Below are 20,082 nucleotides of genomic sequence, written 5' to 3' on the forward strand. Positions count from 1 at the left end.
TCATAGGGGGGAAAAATCTATGAGATGGCTTTTTAAGAGCAGCTTGTAGTTGAACCCATTAGGGGATTAGTTATTCTAGATTGGGTGTTGTGCAATGAACTGGAATTGATAAGAGAGCTTAAGATATGAGAACCCTTCAGGGCAAATGATCATAATATGATCGAATTCACTCTGAAATTTGAGGACGAGGAGCTACAGTCAGACGTATCAGCTTTACAATGAAATAAAGGGAATTATAGAGGCTTGAGAGAGGAGTTGGCCAGAATTGATGGGAAAAGATTGGATGACACAAGCAGCAAAGACTGGAATTTCTGGAAACAAGTCGGAAGGCACAGGATATATACATCCCAAAGAGAAAGAAGGATTCTAAAAGAAAAATGACACAACTGTGGCTAACAAGGGAAGTCAAAGCCAAAGAGAGGGTATATAATCGAGCAAAATTAGTGGGAAGTCAGAGCATTGGGAAGTCTTTAAAAACCAACAAAAGGCAACTAAAAAGTCATTAAGAAGGTAAAGATAGAATATGAAAGTAAGCCAGCCAATGATATTAAAGAGGATACCAAAAGTGTCTTCAGATACATAAGGCGTAAAAGGGAGATGAAACTGGGTATTGGACCACTGGAAAATGATGCTGGAGAGGTAGTAATGCAGGACAAGGAAATGACAGATGAACTGAGTAAGCGTTTAACATCAGTCTTCACTGTGGAAGACACTAGCAGTATGGTAGAAGTTCCAGGTGTCAGGGGTCATGAAGTGTGTGAAGTTACCTTTACTGGGGAGAAGGTTCTTGGGAAACTGAAAGGTCTGAAAGTAGATAAGTCACCTGGACCAGATGGAATACACCCCAGAGGTCTGAAAGAGATGGCTAAAGAGATCGTGAAGGTATTAGTAATGATCTTCCAAGAATCACTAGATTCTGGAATGGTACCAGAAGACTTGGAAATTGCAAATGTCACTCAACTCTTCAAGAAGGAAGAGAAGCAGAAGAATCTTACTTTAAACTAAGATTGCTGGGGGATGAGAACCGAACTGAAGTGACAGAGGAAGGGGAGGTTGGCTCACAAAGAGAGAAAGCTTGGAAACAGTGCGAAAGGGAGGATAGGCATGTGATAGAGAAGGGACGCATTCAGACCGATGGTTTGAGATTTTATTGGAGCTTAGAGCGTGGATCAGCACTTGGAGCTCTGATGTTGTGGCCATTACAGAGACTTGGATGGTGCAGGGGCAAGAATGGCTACTTCAAGTGCCAGGCTTTAGCTGTTTCAGAAAGGACAGGGAGGGAGGCGAAAGAGGTGGGGAGCGGCACTGTTGATCAGAGATAGTGTCACAGCTGCAGAAAAGGAGGAAGTCATGGAGGGATTGTCTACGGAGTCTCTGTGGGTGGAAGTTAGGAATAGGAAGGGGTCAATAACTCTACTGGGTGTTTTTTATAGACCACCCAATGGAAACAGAGACATAGAGGAGCAGACAGGGAGACAGATTCTGCAAAGGGTTGTTGTGGTGGGAGATTTTAATTTTCCAGATATTGATTGGCATCACCCTAGAGTGAGGGGTTTAGATGGGGTGGAGTTTGCTTGGTGTGTTCAGGAAGGGTTTATTGACAGAATATGTAGATAAGCCTACAAGAGGAGAGGCTGTACTTGATCTGCTATTGGGAAATTAACCTGGTCAGGTGTCAGGTCTCTTAGTGGGAGAGCATTTTGGAGATAGTGATCGCAATTCTATCTCCTTTACCATAGCATTGGAGAGGAATAGGAACAGACAAGTTAGGGAAATGTTTAATTGGAGTAAGGGGAAATATGAAGCTATCAGGCAGGAACTTGGAAGCATAAATTGGGAGCAGATGTTCTCAGGGAAATATACAGCCCAAATATGGCAAATGTTCAGGGGATATTTGTGTGGAGTTCTGCACAGGAACATTCCAATGAGACGGAAAGGATGGTAGGATACAGGAACCATGATGTACAAAAGTCTGTAGAAAATCTAGTCAAGATGAAAAGAAAAGCTTACCAAAAGTTCAAAAAACTATGTAATGATTTAGATCTAGAAGATTATAAGGCTAGCCAGAAAGAGCTTAAGAATGAAATTAGGAGAGCCAGAAGGGGCCATGAGAAGGCCTTGGCGGACAGGATTAAGGAAAATCCCAAGACATTCTACAAGTATGTGAAGAGCAAAAGGATGAGACATGAGAGAATAGGACCAATCAAATGTGACAGTAGAAAAGTGTGTATGGAACCGGAGGAGATGGCAGGAGTACTTAATGAATACTTTGCTTCAGTATTCACTATGGAAATAGATCTTGGCGATTGTAGGGATGACTTGCAGCGGACTGAAAAGCTTGAGCATGTAGATAGTAAGGACGAGGATGTGCTGGAGCTTTTCGAAAGCATCAAGTTGGATAAGTCACCGGTACCAGACGAGATGTACCCCAGGACACTGTGGGAAGTGAGTGAGGAGATTGCTGAGCCTCTAGCGATGAGAAGGCCTTGCATCATCAATGAGAACGGGGGAGGTTCCAGGGGATTGGAGGGTTGCGGATGTTGTACCCTTATTCAAGAAAGGAAGTAAGGATAGCCCAGGAAATTATATACCAGAGAGTCTTACTTCAATGGTTGGTAAGTTGATGGAGAAGATCCTAAGAGGCAGGATTTATGAGCACTTGGAGAGGCGTAATATGATTAAGAATAGTCTGCATGGCTGTGTCAAAGGCAGCTCGTGCCTTATGAGCCTGATTGAATTTTTTGAGGATGTGACTAAACACATCGATAAAGGTAGAGCAGTAGATGTATATGGATTTCAGCAAGGCATTTGATGAGGTACCTCATGAAAGGCTTATTGAGAAAGTAAGGAGGCATGGATTCCAAGGGGACATTCCTTTGTGGATCCAGAACTGGTTTACCCACAGAAGGCAAAGAGTGGTTGTAGACGGGTCATATTCTACATGGAGGCCGGTGACAGGTCGTGTGCCTCAGGGATCTGTTCTGGGACCCCTACTCTTTGTGATTTTTATAAATGACCTGGATGAGGAACTGAAGGGATAGGTTAGTAAATTTGCTGATGACTCAAAGGTTAGGGGTGTTGTGGATAGTGTGAAGGGCTGTCAGAGGTTACAGCGGGACATTGATAGGACGCAAAACTGGGCTGAGAAGTGGCAGATGGAGTTCAACCCAGATAAGTGTGAGGTGATTCATTTTGGTAGTTCAAATATGATGGCAGAAAATAGCATTAATGGCAAAACTCTTGGCAGTGTGGAGGATCAGAGGGATCTTGGGGTCCGAGTCCATAGGATACTGAAAGCTGCTACGCAGGTTGACTCTGTGGTTAAGAAGGCATATGGTGCATTGGCCTTCATCAGTTGTGGGATTGAGTTTAAGAGCTGAGAGGTAATGTTGCAACTATATATAGGACCCTGGTCAGATCCCACTTGGAGTACTGTGCTCAATTCTGGTTGCCTCACTGCAGGAAGGATGTGGAAACCATAGAAAGGGTGCAGAGGAGATTTACAAGGATGTTGCCTGGATTGGGGAGCATGCCTTATGAGAATAGGTTGAGTGAACTTGGCCTTTTCTCCTTGGAGCGACGGAGGAGGAGAGGTGTCCTGATAGATGTGTACAAGATCATGAGAGGCATTGATCGTGTGGATAGTCAGAGGATTTTTCCCAGGGCTGAAATGGCTAGCACGAGTTGGCATAGTTTTAAGGTGCTTGGAAGTAGGTACAGAGGAGATGTCAGGGGTAAGTTTTTTATGCAGAGAGTGGTGAGTGCGTGGAATGGGCTTCCATCGCCGGTGGTGGAGGCAGATACAACAGGGTCTTTTAAGATACTCCTGGATGGCTACATAGAGCTTAGATAAGTAGTGGGCAATGGGTGGGCCTAGGTAGTTCTAAGATAAGGACGTGTTCAGCACAGCTTTGTGGGCTGCAGGGCCTGTATTGTGCTGTATGTTTTCTATGTTTCTAAAGGAAATTATTGACCAAGTCGTCTGACCTCAGTGGTTGTTGGAAAGATGTTGGAGTCGATTATCAGGATGAGTTCTCAGCGTACCTGGAGGCACATGATAAAATAGCTGTGATCAGCATGGTTTCATCAAGGAAAAATCTTGCCTGATCGATCTGTTGGAATTGTTTGAGAAATAAAAGTGGGGTAGTCAAAGGAGATTCATTTGATGTTATGTACTTGGACTTTCAAAAGGCCTTTGACAAGGTGCCACATGTGAGGCTGCATTAACAAGCTATGAGCCCATGCTATTATAGAGCTATTATATGCTATTATATATATGCTATTATAGGCATGGATAAAGCAGTGGTTGATAGACAAGAGGCAAAGAGTGAGAATAAGGAGAGCTTCTTCTGGCTGCCTGTCGGTGACTAGTGGCATTCCACAGTGGTCTGTGTTGGGATTGATTCTTTTTAAATTGTATGTCAATGATTTGAATGATTTAATTGATGGCTTTGTTGCAAAGTTTGCTGACGATATGAAGATATGTGGAGTGGCAAGTAGTTCTGAGGAAATAGAGAGTTTACAGAAGGACTTGGATTAGGAGAATGGGCAAATGAAGTTAAAAATAGAAGACAATGTTGGAAAGTGTATGATCATGCATTTTGTAAGAAGAAGTGAAAGGGTAGACTGTTTTCTAAATGCAGAGAAAGTACAAAAATTTGGGGCACAAAGTGATTTGAAAGTGCTTGTACAGGATTCCCTTAAGGTAAATTTGCAGGTTGAGTCTGTTGTGAGGAAGGCAAATGCAATGTTAGCATTCATTTTGAATGGACAAGAATAAAAAAGCAAAGATGTAATATTGAGACGTTTTAAAGCATTGGTGAGGCCTCACTTGGAGTATTCTGAGCAGGTTTGGGCCCCTTATCTTAGAAAGGATGTGCTGAAATTGGAGAGGGCTCAAAGAAGGTTCATGACAATGATTCCAGTATTGAACAGCTTGTCATATGAAGAGCGTTGGATGGTTCTGGGCCTTTATTAACTGGAATTCAGAAGAATGAGGGTGACGTCATTGAAACCTATCGAATGGTAAAAGGCCTTGATAGAGTAGATGTAGAGAGGATGTTTCCTTTGGTGGGAGCATCTAAGACCAGAGGACACAGCCTCAGAATAGAGGGGTGATATTTTTGAGCAGAGATGGGGCAGAATTAAATTAGCCAGAGACTAGTGAATCTGTGGAATTCATTGCTACAGGCAGCTATGGAAGCCATGTCTGTGTGTATATTTAAGGCAGAGATTGATAAAATCTTGATTGGTCAGGGCGTGAAGGGATATAGGGGGGAGGCAGAAATTTGGGGCTGAGAGGAAAGTTAAACCAGCCATGATGAATTTGCGGAGCAGACTCAATGGGCCAAATGGCCTAGTTCTGCTCCTATATCTTATGGTCTTATTCCTAACATGATTCAGTAAAAACAATCATTCAGTACACATTCAATCATTCAGTACACATTCAACCATTCAGTACACATTCAATCATTCAGTACACATTCAATCATTCAGTATACATTCAATCATTCAGTACACATTCAATCATACTATGCTGTTTCGTTCTTGCACCGCACATATGTAGCATTTAATGACAAGGATCAAAACAAGAACAGCCACTCTACTCCAAGCACACAATCCGTTTTCGGCTGCAGCTTTGACGAAACTGACTGTTGGAACTTGGCTGCAATGGAGAAAAAGCTTTGTTTACAACATCAAACTCCTGCCAACTTTAACACCAGTGGCAGAGCTGGAGGAAACAGGGAGAACTTGGCAGAAATTTCTTGATGCTCTTCACTTACAGTACAAATACATTACAGATACATTTGAGTCTTTGGGCAACATTTGGAGGATGCAGATTAATGTTTTTATGGCCTCTGGTTCTCACAACTGCACTGAAATGCAAGTACAAAGGTATTTCCCCCGAGCAAATTCAAAAAACTGCGTTGATTGTTGGAGTCCAAGATGGGAGGACATAGGAGTGCCTCCAATCCGAAAAACACAATTTGTTCCACCGGGAGACAGTCGAGAGGCATTGCACAGATTCAGCCACATATATCATCACTGAGCACCCTTCAGAAAAAGTCAGTGTTTTCCAGTAGATATTGATCAGAAGCCTAGTCTCCACAGAGGTCTCATAAGCCTCCACAGATACCATCATTGCGGGCAAAAGAGTCCAATTACAAGCATCAAAAGACAGTATGTTGTTCTGTCAGAAGGTAAGGCACCTCAAGAAGGTGTGCTTCAATGAGTAGTGCACCTGGAGAAAATAGCTGAATTCAACTATCAACTCTCCATAAGGATACAGCTGGAGCAAAGAAGTAGCTACTGTTTTCCAAACCCATCAAATGGGCCACCAAACAAAACCAATCTCCTTGCTTCGTTATATTCAAGGTGGACAACCAGCGGTGAAATTTGAGCCGGATATAGGGTTAGTCATTCCTTTGGTAAGAGTCCAATCACAAACAAGAGAAAATCTGAAATGCTGGAAATCCAAGTAACACACACAAAATGCTGGAGGAACTCAGCAGGCCAGGCAACATCTATGGAAAAGAGTACACAGTCGGTGTTTCAGGCCGAGACCTTTCATCCAGGACTGATGAAGGGTCTCAGCCTGAAACGTCAACTGTTTACTCTTTTCCATAGAGGCTGCCTGGCCTGCTGAGTTCCTCCAGCATTTTGTGTGTGTTACTTTAGTAAGGGTATTAGTAAGATTCTGAACTTATGACCACCAAATTTGGTATTCCACAGCTACACTGGAGATTGCATGGACATGTGTAATGTCTTTACAGCAGCAGTGGTTCACTAGGTGGACCTATTTCACTAACCTGTGTGTGGAAGGTCAATGGCCTGATTTGCTGGACAGAAGTTAGATTTAAAAGATGCCATCTGTGCTTTGCTGCATGAGCCATAATCAGGGGAACCCTACATTGTATCCTCTATTACAAAAGCACCTGTGTGTTTTCTAAACCAATACCATAGTCCAGCAGTTAAGCTCAAGTTTAAAGAGTTTTACAAGGCCTGCCCAGTGCCGTATGCACTAGGCCTAAAGATAGAAGAACTTGACTGACTACAGAGAGCAGATGTGATACAGCTGGCCTTCACAAGTGCCGAATTTAAGGAGTTTGTCAGGAAGAGTGCTCTGAAGCACCTACAATGATTCTCTATCACACAGCATCAATGGCCTGCCAGAGCAAATGGTGTAAACAGTGAAACAAACACACGGTGACCTGATGACAAAATTAAACTATTTCCTTTTCTATTACCGGGGTACCCCAAATGAACTTGCAGTGTGTCACCTGTTAATGTTTAAGCATTAACCAGATTAGATCTCCTATGGACAGCCATCTAGGAGAGAATTTGCAGTAAGAAAGGGACCAAGCAAGATGCACATTTCACACTTTTCTTTGTTTACCTCACTTATTCCCTTCTTCTGCGGTTCCCGTGGGGGGTACGGGAAGAGAGATGTACTATTTTAGATCGATCGGGCCTGTTACGCAAGGGAGGCACTTTCTTTTTGGTTCAGACTTTTGAGTGTGGATGTTTTCACCTTGGCTCACCCAATTCATCACTCTCACACTGTAAGCTGCCTATGTTCTGAACATGACTCAGTAAAAATGTTTAATCATTGTTCTTGCTCCATGCCTACATCAACAATTTATACACTCCAGTTTCTGACTAATAGCATTATAGTTCCCCCGCCCCCAATAAAATCCTTTTCCGTATCACCTGTGCCTGTCCTTGTTTAAGGGTATGGTAAAGATCAGGGAGTTGTGGTGACTGTCTCTGAAATGCTCACCCGGGAGATGTGACACCTGACCTGGTTCACTATCTAGCATCAGATCCACTATGGCCTCTTCTAGTCAGTCTGTCTACATACTGTGTCAGGAATCCTTCCTGAACACATCTAACAATCTAAACCTTTTACACCTTTCCAAAATCTGCCGCCCAGTCTTTTATTCAGTGTCTATTACTAGTTGTCGGTCCATAGAATTACCCCAATAGAGTGATTGCTCCCTTCTTGTTTCTGACTTTCACACACACTGACTCAGTGGGGAAACCCTCTACTACATCATCCCTTTTGGTAGCTATAATACTATCTTTAATTAGCAATGCCTCTCCTCCAACTCTTTTTCTTCACACTCTGTACCTTCTGACACATCTAAACCCCAGAACATCTAGCAGCCATTCTTGCCTTTGTGACAGCCAAGTCTCCGTAATCCTTCTTGGACATAACAAGTTCTGCCCCATCCAAACCTTTTGCAGTAAGGAGATGTTCAATGTTCTCTACATGAATATGGTGGGAACTAGGGACTTTTTCCAGTACAGGTTTCCCCCGCCATCCGAAGGTAGAGCATTCCTATGAAACAGTTCGTAAGCCGAAATGTCGTAAAGCGAAGAAGCAATTACCATTTATTTATATGGGAAAATTTTGTGAGCATTCACAGACCCAAAAATAACCTACTAAATCATGCCAAATAACCTATAAATCCTAAAATAATAGTAACATATAGTAAAAGCAGGAATGATATGATAAATACACAGCCTATATAAAGTAGAAATACTTCTCTACAACGATTGCCTGCACAGATCTCTGTAGCGAAAATCTCACGCAAGCGCTCTCAGCAGAAAATCTCACGCAAGCGCTGTTGGCATAAACACGCTCTCCAGTAACCTTTAAACTATTCTGGCTTTTTTCTTAAAGGTGTGCTGTGTGCCTCCTGGCTACCGCTGCATTCTTCGCGAATTGGTACAATACCTGTCCGGGGCCCGGGTGTTGGGGTGGTGGGACACGGATGTGTCATCTCATCGTCGATCAGGGCAGGCAGCTCATCTTCTCCTATGACTGCTTGCCTTGATGTCGAAGGTCGAGGTTCATCGTCTGCTGTGGCTGATGTGGAAGGCTTGAAAAACGACTATGCTTGACTGCTAGCCTCGTGCATTTTTCTATCATACAGTTGTTTGTAAGCACTCAAACCATCCTGCAAGTATCCCCTAAACCTACGTACCCTTTCAAAATTAAAGTCGTACTTTACATTGCAGCGAAAATCTCACACAGTTGCTTCACTTTCTGCATTGGGTTCCGATTGTTATCCTTTCCTCTTCCAATTGCATCAGCTCTTCATCTATCAGTTTTTGGTCATGGGATGCCAAAACCTCTTCAACATCATCTTCGTCAACTTCCACAAGCCAAACTCACTTTGTCCTTGCTTCGTTCACCACAATAGAAACACTTAATTATGTCTAGTTTTACGCTAAGTGTAACACCCTTACAGGCTTTTCCGACACTTTAGAACTCGCCTTGCTAACGACTGCTCAATGCAACGTGTTAAAGCAATGCCGTTCCGAATCCAGGGGAGAGCGGCTGCTCAGGGCGCGCGCTGCCTTTCTTCGTAACAGTGAAAACACCTCCTGAAAGAGAAAACAGGGTACTAATGTAGGTCTTTCATAACAGTGAGGTTTCGTAAAGTGAACGTTCGAAAAGAGGGGGACACCTGTATATATTTTCCAATTTTAGTGTTTAGCATCCATTAATCTGCTGTAAAATAGTGAGTTGATTTATTTGTCAAACCACTGAAAATAAGGAAAGGTGTTTGATATGTTACAGGATATCTCCAAAGAAAATATTTCTCAGCTATTGTCTGAAGTTAAGATTCCAAAATTCACACCATCTGCAAAAGTAAGTAATTTTATTCTGGAGCCACACTTGGTTTGGAGCCCTCTAGAAACTATTATTTGCATGGCACTTTGCATCAGTAAGTTGTACTGGTATTTTTCTAGCCATTTAGTCAACAGGCATGAGCTGTAATCTTCTTTTGTCACATGACATTTTTGTGAAATAAAAGGCTGCATTAGGTACCTCTGTAGAGCTTGTTAATGTAAATATCTAATGAGCCAACCTTGCAACAGCAACTCTGTATAAACACATGCTGACATGTTCAAGAATCAGAATCAAGTTTAATATCTCCAGCATCTGTCATGAAATTTGTTAACTTTGCGACAGCAGTACAATGCAATACATAATAGAAAGAAAAAATTCCAAATTACCGTAAGTATGTGTCTTTGAGTGTGTGTGTGTGTGCATGTGTGTATATTTATATTTGTATTAAATAGGTACAGCAAAAAATAGGAAATAAAGTAGTTCAATGTCCATTCAGAAATTGGATGGCAGATGGGAAAAATCTGTTCCTGAATCGCTGAGCGTGTGCCTCCTTCCTGGTGGTAGCAATGAGAAGAGGGCATGTCCTGGGTAGTGGGTGTCCTTAATGATGATGCCGTGTTTTTTGAGACACCGCTCTTTGAAGGTTTCCTGGATAGTGCCCATGATGGAGCTGATTCATTTTGCAGCTTTCTTCGACCCTGTGCAATAGCCCTCCCCGCCCCCATACCAGACAGTGATGCAGCCTGTTAGAATATTGATGCAGATGTGTTGACAAAAGCGCCTTGTAACAAGGGTGGTCAGAGAAAAATGGCCAGACCGGTTAAAGCAAACAGCAAGGTGACAATAACTCAAATAACCGCATGTTGCCAGTAACCAAAGAATGAAGTAGTTACCCAAAGCCACCTCATTCTTTGAAGTAGCGAGTGACAGCAACATTATAGCAGATTGGGAGCCATTTGTAAAGAACAAGTCTCGTTGGGAGTGACGTTTATTTGAGCCAATAAAAAGAAGGGAGGTGTAAATGGAGCAGCTCTGTGGTGTCCGAGTTTTAAGCCTTTGACTCATCAGGCTTCAGCGAGAGCAGGTGCAGGCCAAGGGTGCCGAGTCAGAGGTTATCATTTCTTTTTGATTGTAGAATGTGATCTTGAGATATTGGAGCCAAAGGTATAACAAGCTCAGAGAGAAGAGGCTGAGTAAGTGACTTAGGTGAATTTGAAACACAAAGGTTTCAGGTAAAAAAAGGGTAAGCTTTTTTTATTCTCTTGTAACTTCCGGTAAGATGGCGGTATGTGTGAATGCAGTGGCCTCTCAGGGGGCCAACCAAAGGTGCTTTTCTCTTTGTAAAGCTTGTTTTTTACAATTCAAAGACATCTCTTCTCCAAGAACTTCAGTGCTACTCCATCAATAAGCTGTTCATTGATCAGAGTAGCTGGACTGGTGTCTGCAGTGGAGCCGGTCAAGGTGTCAAATGTTGGAGAAGGAGCTGGCTGAGGTATCGGAGGAGCCGGTCAGGATATCGGAGGAGCCGGCTTGTGGACATGGGAGCTGACCTGGCTGCAGACTGTGTTGCTGCCCATTACTTGGAAGCATCAAAATTGGTGCAGTATAATTGTGGGAGATTGTCTCAGGCATTTCACTTGCAATCGCAAGACTCTGTTAGACAGTGATAATGTAAGTTGCCACAAACCTGTTACCCTTGTCTGGTGGCAGGACAGACAACATGGGAGCTCTGAAGCCTCAGTTGTAGCAAGGACTAGGCCTCAAGCCTTAGACTTGCCTGCTGCTGCTGACCAGATGAGAAAACGTGGAAGCATTACAGTTGCCCTCTGAGCTTGGCTGGGGATTGCCTCCCCAGTTGGTGCTGCCCTCCCATGTACAAACGGTGGAATGATAGGCTGGATCACGTGTGTCTGCACACTGCTGGGGGACTGTACCATTGATTGCTGGACATTGTCACTCGGAGTCTTGGACTATATATAGAGTGCCCATATAAAGTATTTACCCCCTCCCCCTGGAAGTTTTCATGCTTTATTATTTTACAACATTGAATCATAGTGGATTCAATTTAGCTTTTTTGACATTGATCAACAGAGGAGGAGGAGAAGATGGCAGCGCGACGCAGCGCGCAGCGGCCACTCCTGTGAATGATATCTGTAATCTGTCAAGTAGGGTGCCGTGCACAATCCTGATTTGATGGAAATAGACATGAGAGAACAGAGGAACATCTGGTGAAACTTCTGAAATGCCTGCTTCGCTGCTGCTGCTATTGTGTGATCCAGAATCTCCGGAGGAGAAGGCCCTGAGTCCTCGGCTTTGCTTGTTGCTCGGCGGCCGGGGTGGGGTCGAAGCCCTCAGCAGAGATGGTGCTCGGTGCTCGGTGTCGGAGGGCTGGTCGGAGGCTCGAAGTTTTCGGGCAGACTCAGAGTCGGCTGTGGTCGGGTGCTTCCAATGCATCGGCAGTTGTCGGTGCCTGGAGGTTTATGGCAGGGAGAGTTTCTCCCTGTTGCTGCCCGTATCGGGACTATCGGGAGTCGATCGGAACTTTGAAACTTGTTTTTACTATGCCCATGGTCTGCTCTTTATCAAATTATGGTATTGCTTTGCACTGCTGTAACTATATGTTACAATTATGTGGTCTTGTCAGTGTTAGTCTTTGGTTTGTCCTGTTTTTTTTGTGATATCTGGAGAGAGATTGTATCATTTCTTAATGCATGCATTTCTAAATGACAATAAACGAGGACTGAGTGTCCTCATAATCTAAAAAAAAGACTTTTATGTCAAAGTGAAAAGAGCTCTTTACAAAATAATTAATTGCACAAATATTCACCCCTTTTTGGGGTACTTGGAGAAATCTGTTCTTCAAGAGTCCTTCAAGGAAGTCACAAACAGGGTGGACAAAGGAGAGGCAGTGGGTGTAATTTACTTGGGTTTCCAGAAGGCATTTGATAAGGTGCCATACATGGGGCTGCTTAACAAGATAAAATCCTGTGGCGTTACAGGAAAGATACTAGATACAGGAACGGCTGTCAGCCAGGAGGCAGCGAGTGGGAATAAAGGGGAATTTTTTGAGGATATGACTAAACACATTGATGAAGGTAGAGCAGTAGATTTAGTGTATATGGATTTCAGCAAGGCATTTGACAAGGTACCCCATACAAGGTGTAACTGCACTGGTCCAATGAAATAATGGCCACGCAACATACAGATGTCCTTGAAGATTTATTTTTATTTTTCTCTCTCTCTTCAGTAGACACCGTGAAAACTTCAAGAAAATAAAGTACATAAAAAGTTTGAAACATACACCTCTCAGTCTTTTAAGGTCGCTCAAGCTAGTGTCCGCCGATAAACGGCCCCAAAACACGTCAGCACAACAGTGTGCTGAAATCAAATAAAACCACTAAAAAGGTATCACACTGTCCATGTAAAGGCACCTCAACAACATTATGTAAAACAAATTTTAAAAAAACAATTACCGTGTGCATCTCTTGGACCACATGCAGAATAAGGTTATTTCAGGGCCATATGTCTTTCTCTACTTCCATGTTGGTTCTGACCCATAATACCACAGTCATGCTTTTATTAAACTCTGGTCATGTGACCCGTTAAACTCTGGTTATGTGATCCATTAAACCCTGGTCATTGTGACCTGTTACACTCTACATTAAATAAAACCTTACATAAAATATTTTAAGATGATAAAATAATTTGATTAGATTATGAGGATACTCAGTCCTCGTTTGTTGTCATTTAGAAATGCATGCATTAAAAAATGATACAAAGTTCCTCCAGAATGATCTCACAGAAACACAAGACAAACCAAGACTAAAACTGACAAAACCACATAATTATAACATATCTATACTTTATACAATTGGTACTAGAACGTAAATCATCACAGCGATATTTGATTCTGTGCTTCACACTCCCTGAATTACAAATATTAAATATTAAAGATATTAAAACTTTAAAATTAGTAAATATTAAAAATTTAAATTATAAATGATAAATAGAAAAATGGGAAGTAAGGTAGTGCAAAAAACCCAAGAGGCAGGTCCTGATATTTGGAGGGTACGGTCCAGATCCGGGTCAGGATCCGTTCAGCAGTCTTATCACAGTTGGAAAGAAGCTGTTCCTAAATCTGGCCATACGAGTCTTCAAGCTCCTGAACCTTCTCCCGGAGGGAAGAGGGACGAAAAGTCTGTTGGCTGGATGGGTCGTGTCCTTGATCATCCTGGCAGTACAACAGTTACAGCAGTGCAAAGCAATACCGTAATTTGATAAAGAGCAGACCATGGGCACGGTAAGAAAAGTCTCAGAGTTCCGATAGCTTCATCATCTCACACAGACAGTAAAAGGGAGAAACTCTCCCTGCCATGAACCTCCAAGCGCTGCAAACTTGCCAATGCCGCACCATTGGAAGCACTCAACCGAAGCAGACTCTAAGTCCGTCCGAAAACTTCAAGCCTCCGACACCGATCACTGAGTGCCATCCTCTGCCGAGCGCTTCGACCCCGCCCCGGCTGCCAAGCAACAAGCAAAGCCGAGGACTGGGGACCTTCCCCTCTGGAGATTGTGGATCACACAGTAGCAGCGGCAGCGAAGCAGGCATTTCAGAAGTTTCACCAGATGTTTCACCAAATTATCATGAATTTATGACAAAAACATATAAAATAAACATCTCAATGAAACATGCCTCTGAGACAGTTACACAGGGCTTATTGAGAAAGTCAGGAGGCATGGGATCCAGGGGGCATTGCTTTGTGGATCCAGAACTGGCTTGCCCACAGAAGGTAAAGGGTGGTTGTAGGTGGGTCATATTCTGCATGGAGGTCAGTCACCAGTAGTGTGCCTCAGGGATCTGTTCTGGGACCCCTTCTCTTCGTGATTTTTATAAATGACCTGGATGAGGAAGTTGGTGGGGGTGGGTTAGTAAATTTGCTGATGACACAAAGGTTGAGGGTGTTCTGGATAATGTGGAGGGCTGTCAGAGGTTAAAGCGGGACATTGATTGGATGCAAAACTGGACTGAGAAATGGCAGATGGAGTTCAACCCAGATAAGTGTGAGGTGATTCATTTTGGTAGGTCAAATATGATGGCAGAATATAGTATTAATGGTAAGACTCTTGGCAGTGTGGAGGATCAGAGGGATCTTGGGGTCCTAGTCCATGGGACACTCAAAGCTGCTATGCAGGTTGGCTCTGTGGTTAAGAAGGCATATGGTACTTTGGCCTTCATCAATCGTGGGATTGAGTTTAAGAGCCGAGAGGTAATGTTCCAGCTATGTAGGACCCTGGTCAGACCCCACTTGGAGTAGTTCTGGTCGCCTCACTATAGAAGGATGTGAAAAGGATGCAGAGGAGATTTACAAGGATGTTGCCTGGATTGGGGAGCATGCCTTATGAGAATAGGTTGAGTGAACTCGGACTTTTCTCCTTGGAGCGACGGAGGATGAGAGGTGACCTGATAGAGGTGTATAAGATAATGAGAGACATAGATCGTGTGGATAGTTGGAGGCTTTTTCCCAGGGGTGAAATGGCTAACACGAGTGGGCATAGTTTTAAGGTTCTTGGAAGTAGGTACAGAGGGGATGTCAGGGGTAAGTTTTTTTATGCAGAGAGTGGTGAGTGCGTGGAATGGGCTGCCAGCGATGGTGATGGAGGCGGATACAACTAGGAGTCTTTTATGAGACTCCTAGTTAGGTACATGGAGCTTAGAAAAATGCAACAGGGAAATTCTAGGCAGTTTCTAGAGTAGGTTACATGGTCGGCTCAACATTGTGGGCTGGAGGATCGTAATGTGCTGTAGATTTCCATGTTCTAACTATTATCTAATTGAGGTGGTTCAAAACTCTGAGTTGCAGAGGGACTTAGGTGTGCTTGTGCAAGACTTCCAGAAGGTTAATTTCCAGGTTGAATCTGTGGTAAAGAAGGTAAGTACAATGTTGGCATTCATTTCAAGGGGAATAGAATATAAAAGCAAGGAGATAATGCTGAGCCTTAATAAGACACTAGTCAGGCCGTACTTGGAGTATTGTCAACAGTTTTGGGCCCCATATCTCAGAAAGGATGTGTTCTCATTGGGGAGAGTCCAGAGGAGGTTCTTGAGGATGATTCCAGGAATGGAGGGGTTAACATATGAGGAGCATTTGGCAGCTTTGGGCCTGTATTCAGAATGCGGGGTGGGTGGGGTAGCAGGGTCTCATTGAAACCCACCGAATGTTGAAAGGACTAGATAGGATGGATGTGGAGAGGTTATTTCCTATGGTGGGGGTATCCAGGACTAGAAGGCACAGACTCAAAATTGAGGGGCAGCTTTTTAGAACAGAGGTAAGGAGGGATTGTTTTCTTCACCAGAGAGTGGTGAATCTGTGGAATGCTCTGACACAGACTGCAGTGGAGGCCAAGTCCATGGGTATATTTAAGGCGGAAGTTGATGGGTTCCTGATCGGTCAGGACATCAAAGGATTATGGCAAGAAGGCAGGTGTACGGGGTTGAGTGGGATCCAGGATCAGCCATGATGGAATGGTGGAGCAGACTGAATGGGCTGAATGGCCTAATTCTGCTCCTATGTCTCATGGTGTTTAACATAACACACTAGATCATTACTGATGCACCTATTGGTTTTAGAAGTCACATAATTGAATTGAATTGACTTTATTTCTTATGTCCTTCACGTGCAGTAAAGATCTATACGTTACATCTCTGTCCAAATGTGCAATGTGCAATCATAGTAATTTATAATAAATAGAACGGTCAATGTGGTATAGAGTACACTCAAGTCAGCGTGAGTGAATCAGTCTGATGGCCTAGTGGAAGAAGCTGTCCTGGAGCCTGTTGGTCCTGGCTTTTATGCTATGGTGCCATTTCCCGGATGGTAGCAGCTGGAATAGATTGTGGTTGGGGTGCCCTTTTTCACTCCTGTCTTTGTAAATGTCCCGAATCATGGGAAGTTCACAACTACGGATGCGCCGGGCTGTCTGCACCACTCTGTGCAGAGTCCTGTGATTATGAGAGGTACAGTCCTCATACCAGGCAGTGATGCAGCCAGTTAGGATGCTGTCAATTGTGCCTCTGTAGAAAGTTCTTAGGATTTGGGGGCTCATACCAAACTTCTTCAACCATCTGAGGTGGAAGAGATGCTGTTGTGCCTTTTTCACCACATAGTTGGTGTGTACAGACCACGTTGAGATCCTCGGTGATGGGGGTACTGATGAACTTGAAGCTGCTTGTCTTCTCAACCCCTGATTGATTAATGTCAATAGGGGTTAGCCCGTCTCCATTCCTCTTGTAATCCACAACCAGCTCCTTTGTTTTTTGCGACATTGAGGGAGAGGTTGTTTTCATGACACCACTGTGTCAGAGAGAAGACTTCTTCCCTGTAGGCCACCTCGTTATTATTTGAGATTATGCCATTCTGTGTAGTGTCGTCAGCAAATTAAATTAGCAGGTTAGAGCTGTGGGTGGCAACACAGTCATGGGTATACAGGGAGTAAAGGAGGGGACTTAATACACAGCCCTGAGAGGCTCCTGTGTTGAGAGTCAGCGGGTTGGAGGTGAGGGAGCCCACTCTTACCACTTGCCAGTGATCTGGCAGGAAGTCCAGGATCCAACTGCTCAAGGCCGAGGTGTCTAAGCTTCCTGTCGAGCCTGGAGGGAATTATGGTGTTGAAAGCTGAACTGTAGTCCAAGAACAGCATTCTCTTATAAGCATCCTTCTTCTCCAGATGTGGAAGGATGGTATGTAGGGCTGTGGCTATTGCGTCATCTGTTGATCGGTTGTGTCAGTGGGTGAATGGAGTTAAATAGTTAAATGGAGATCTGCTTTTGGAGACCTGTGTGCAGTCCAGGTCTTTCAATTCATTGTAGTTAGATACACCTGTATCTGGAAGATCTAACTGCTGGTGAGTCAGTATCTTGGCAAAAACTACACCATGAAGACAAAAGAACACTTCAAGCAACTCTGTAAAAGTTATTGAAAAGCACAAGTCAGGAGATGGATAGAAGAAAATTTCCAAGTCACTGAATATCCCTTGGAGTACAATTAAGTCAGTCATCAAGAAATGGAAAGAATATGGCATGGCTGTAAATCTGCCTAGAGCAGGCTGTCCTCACAAACTGACTGTCCGTGCAAGAAGGGGACTAGTGAGAGAGGCCGTGACCTATGACAACACTGGAGGGGTTACGAGCTTCAGTGAATGAGATGGGAGAGATTGTGCATACAACAACTGTTACCCAGGTGCTTCACCAGTCACAGCTTTATGGGAGAGTGGCAGAGAGAAAGCCACTGTTTAAAAAATACTCACATGTAATCTCGGCTAGAGTTTGCCAGAAGGCATGTGGAAGTCTCTGAAGTCAGCTGGAAGAATGTTCTATGGTCTGATGAAACCAAAATTGAGCTTTTTGGCCATCAGACTAAACACTATGTTTGGCGTAAGTCGAACAGCACACATCATCAAAAACAATGTTCAATGTGTAAAACAATAAAACATGAAAGCTTCTAAAGGGGTGAACACTTTTTATAGGCACTATATATTTTTTCAAATGAATATGCTGCTCTGCTCACTATTTTGAATGATGTTACCCACTATTTTGAATGTTTTGCACGTTGGCCCCAGAGGAAAGCTGTCTCATTCAGATGTATCTCTGTATGATAATTAAACGTGATCTCATTCGATTTGGTTTGATTGTCTGAAGAGCCTTTGACCTTAGTTCAGTGTAGGCAGGATGGTTAGGCAGTGGAATATATCTCCTGTGAGATGTGAAATTTCAGGGTATCTGACAGTCTCTCTGATGGCTACCTCTGTTGGAAGTATACCAACTACAGTTCCTGACTGACAATGTTAAGGGGCTGGAGCTGGTTTTACTCAGGACTATCTGGAATGCTGAAAACCTCAATAGATAAACTTACTGAGGTGATCACACGAAGAGTGCAGGCTTCAGATAGTAGATGGGTGACCACCAGGAGAAGTAAGAGAGTAAGGAGTCAGTGCAGGCTTTCCTGTAGCCATTCCTCTCAGTAACAAGTATGCCCCTTTGGATGCAGTATGGGGGAATGTTCTATCAGGGCACGAGCAGTAGCCAGGCCAATGAGCCACAGCATGGAAGGGTAAAATCAGGCATAGTGATAGCAAAGGGGACAGACAGTAGATTCTGTAGCCATAAAAGAGACATTAAGATGGTGTGTTGCCTCCCAGGTACTAAGGTCTTGGGTGTCTCAGAGCATCTGCAGAAAATTCTCAAGATGGAGGGTGAGCAGCCAGAGGTCATGGTACACATTGGCACCAATGACATAGGCAGAAAGGGGAAGAGGTACTTTGGAGAGAGCTAGGAAAGAGACTGCAGAACAGGTTCATCCAAGGTACAAATCTCTGGATTATTCCTGGTATGTGTGCTAATCAGGGCAGGAATAGGATGATAACACAGACGAATGGGTGGCTAAGGAACTGGTACAGGAGACAACAGGAATTCTGCAGATGCTGGAAATTCAAGCAACACACATCAAAGTTGCTGGTGAACGCAGCAGGCCAGGCAGCATCTGTAGGAAGAGGTGCAGTCGACCTTTCAGGCCGAGACCCTTCGTCGGGACTAACTGAAGGAAGAGTGAGTAAGAGATTTGAAAGTTGGAGGGGGAGGGGGAGATCCAAAATGATAGGAGAAGACAGGAGGGGGAGGGATAGAGCCAAGAGCTGGACAGGTGATAGGCAAAAGGGGATACGAGAGGATCATGGGACAGGAGGTCCGGGAAGAAAGACGGGGGGGAGGGGGGGACCCAGAGGATGGGCAAGAGGTATATTCAGAGGAACAGAGGGAGAAAAAGGAGAGTGAGAGAAAGAATGTGTGCATAAAAATAAGTAACAGATGGGGTACGAGGGGGAGATGGGGCCTTAGCGGAAGTTAGAGAAGTCGATGTTCATGCCATCAGGTTGGAGGCTACCCAGACGGAATATAAGGTGTTGTTCCTCCAACCTGAGTGTGGCTTCATCTTTACAGTAGAGGAGGCCGTGGATAGACATGTCAGAATGGGAATGGGATGTGGAATTAAAATGTGTGGCCACTGGGAGATCCTGCTTTCTCTGGTGGACAGAGCGTAGATGTTCAGCAAAGCGGTCTCCCAGTCACCCAGACCAGATGGACTGCACCCTAGGGTTCTGAAAGGGGTAGAGGTAGAGATTGTAGAGGCTTTAGTAATGATCTTTCAAAAATTATTGAAGTCTGGCATGGTGCCAGAGGACTGGAAAATTGCAAATGTCACTCCACTCTATAAGAAAGCAGCATGGCAGCAGAAAGGAGGTTATAGACCAGTTAGCCTGACCTCAGTGGTTGGGAAGATGTTGGATTCGATTGTTAAGGATGAGGTTATGGAGTACTTGGAGACACAGTATAAGATCGGACAAAGTCAGCATGGTTTCATTAAGAGAGAAATTTGCCTGATCAACCT

The 20,082-nt window shown here is 43.9% G+C and overlaps 1 protein-coding gene across 4 annotated transcripts in view; it reads left to right on the top strand.

Moving 5' to 3' along the window:
- uba6 (ubiquitin like modifier activating enzyme 6) overlaps positions 1–20,082 on the top strand; it is a 447,925-nt gene that overhangs the window by 377,440 nt on the left and 50,403 nt on the right. For all 4 annotated transcript variants that reach the window (XR_011889573.1, XM_072281896.1, XM_072281895.1 and 1 more), the window contains one exon: positions 9,590–9,661. Coding sequence is in view for 3 of the 4 variants with exons in the window: in XM_072281896.1 (XP_072137997.1) it covers positions 9,590–9,661 (72 nt within the window). In the remaining variant the exon portion in view is untranslated. The remainder of the gene's footprint in view (positions 1–9,589; positions 9,662–20,082) is intronic.

This window comes from Mobula birostris, chromosome 17, assembly GCF_030028105.1.
Source record: "Mobula birostris isolate sMobBir1 chromosome 17, sMobBir1.hap1, whole genome shotgun sequence".
Lineage (NCBI taxonomy): Eukaryota > Metazoa > Chordata > Chondrichthyes > Myliobatiformes > Myliobatidae > Mobula > Mobula birostris.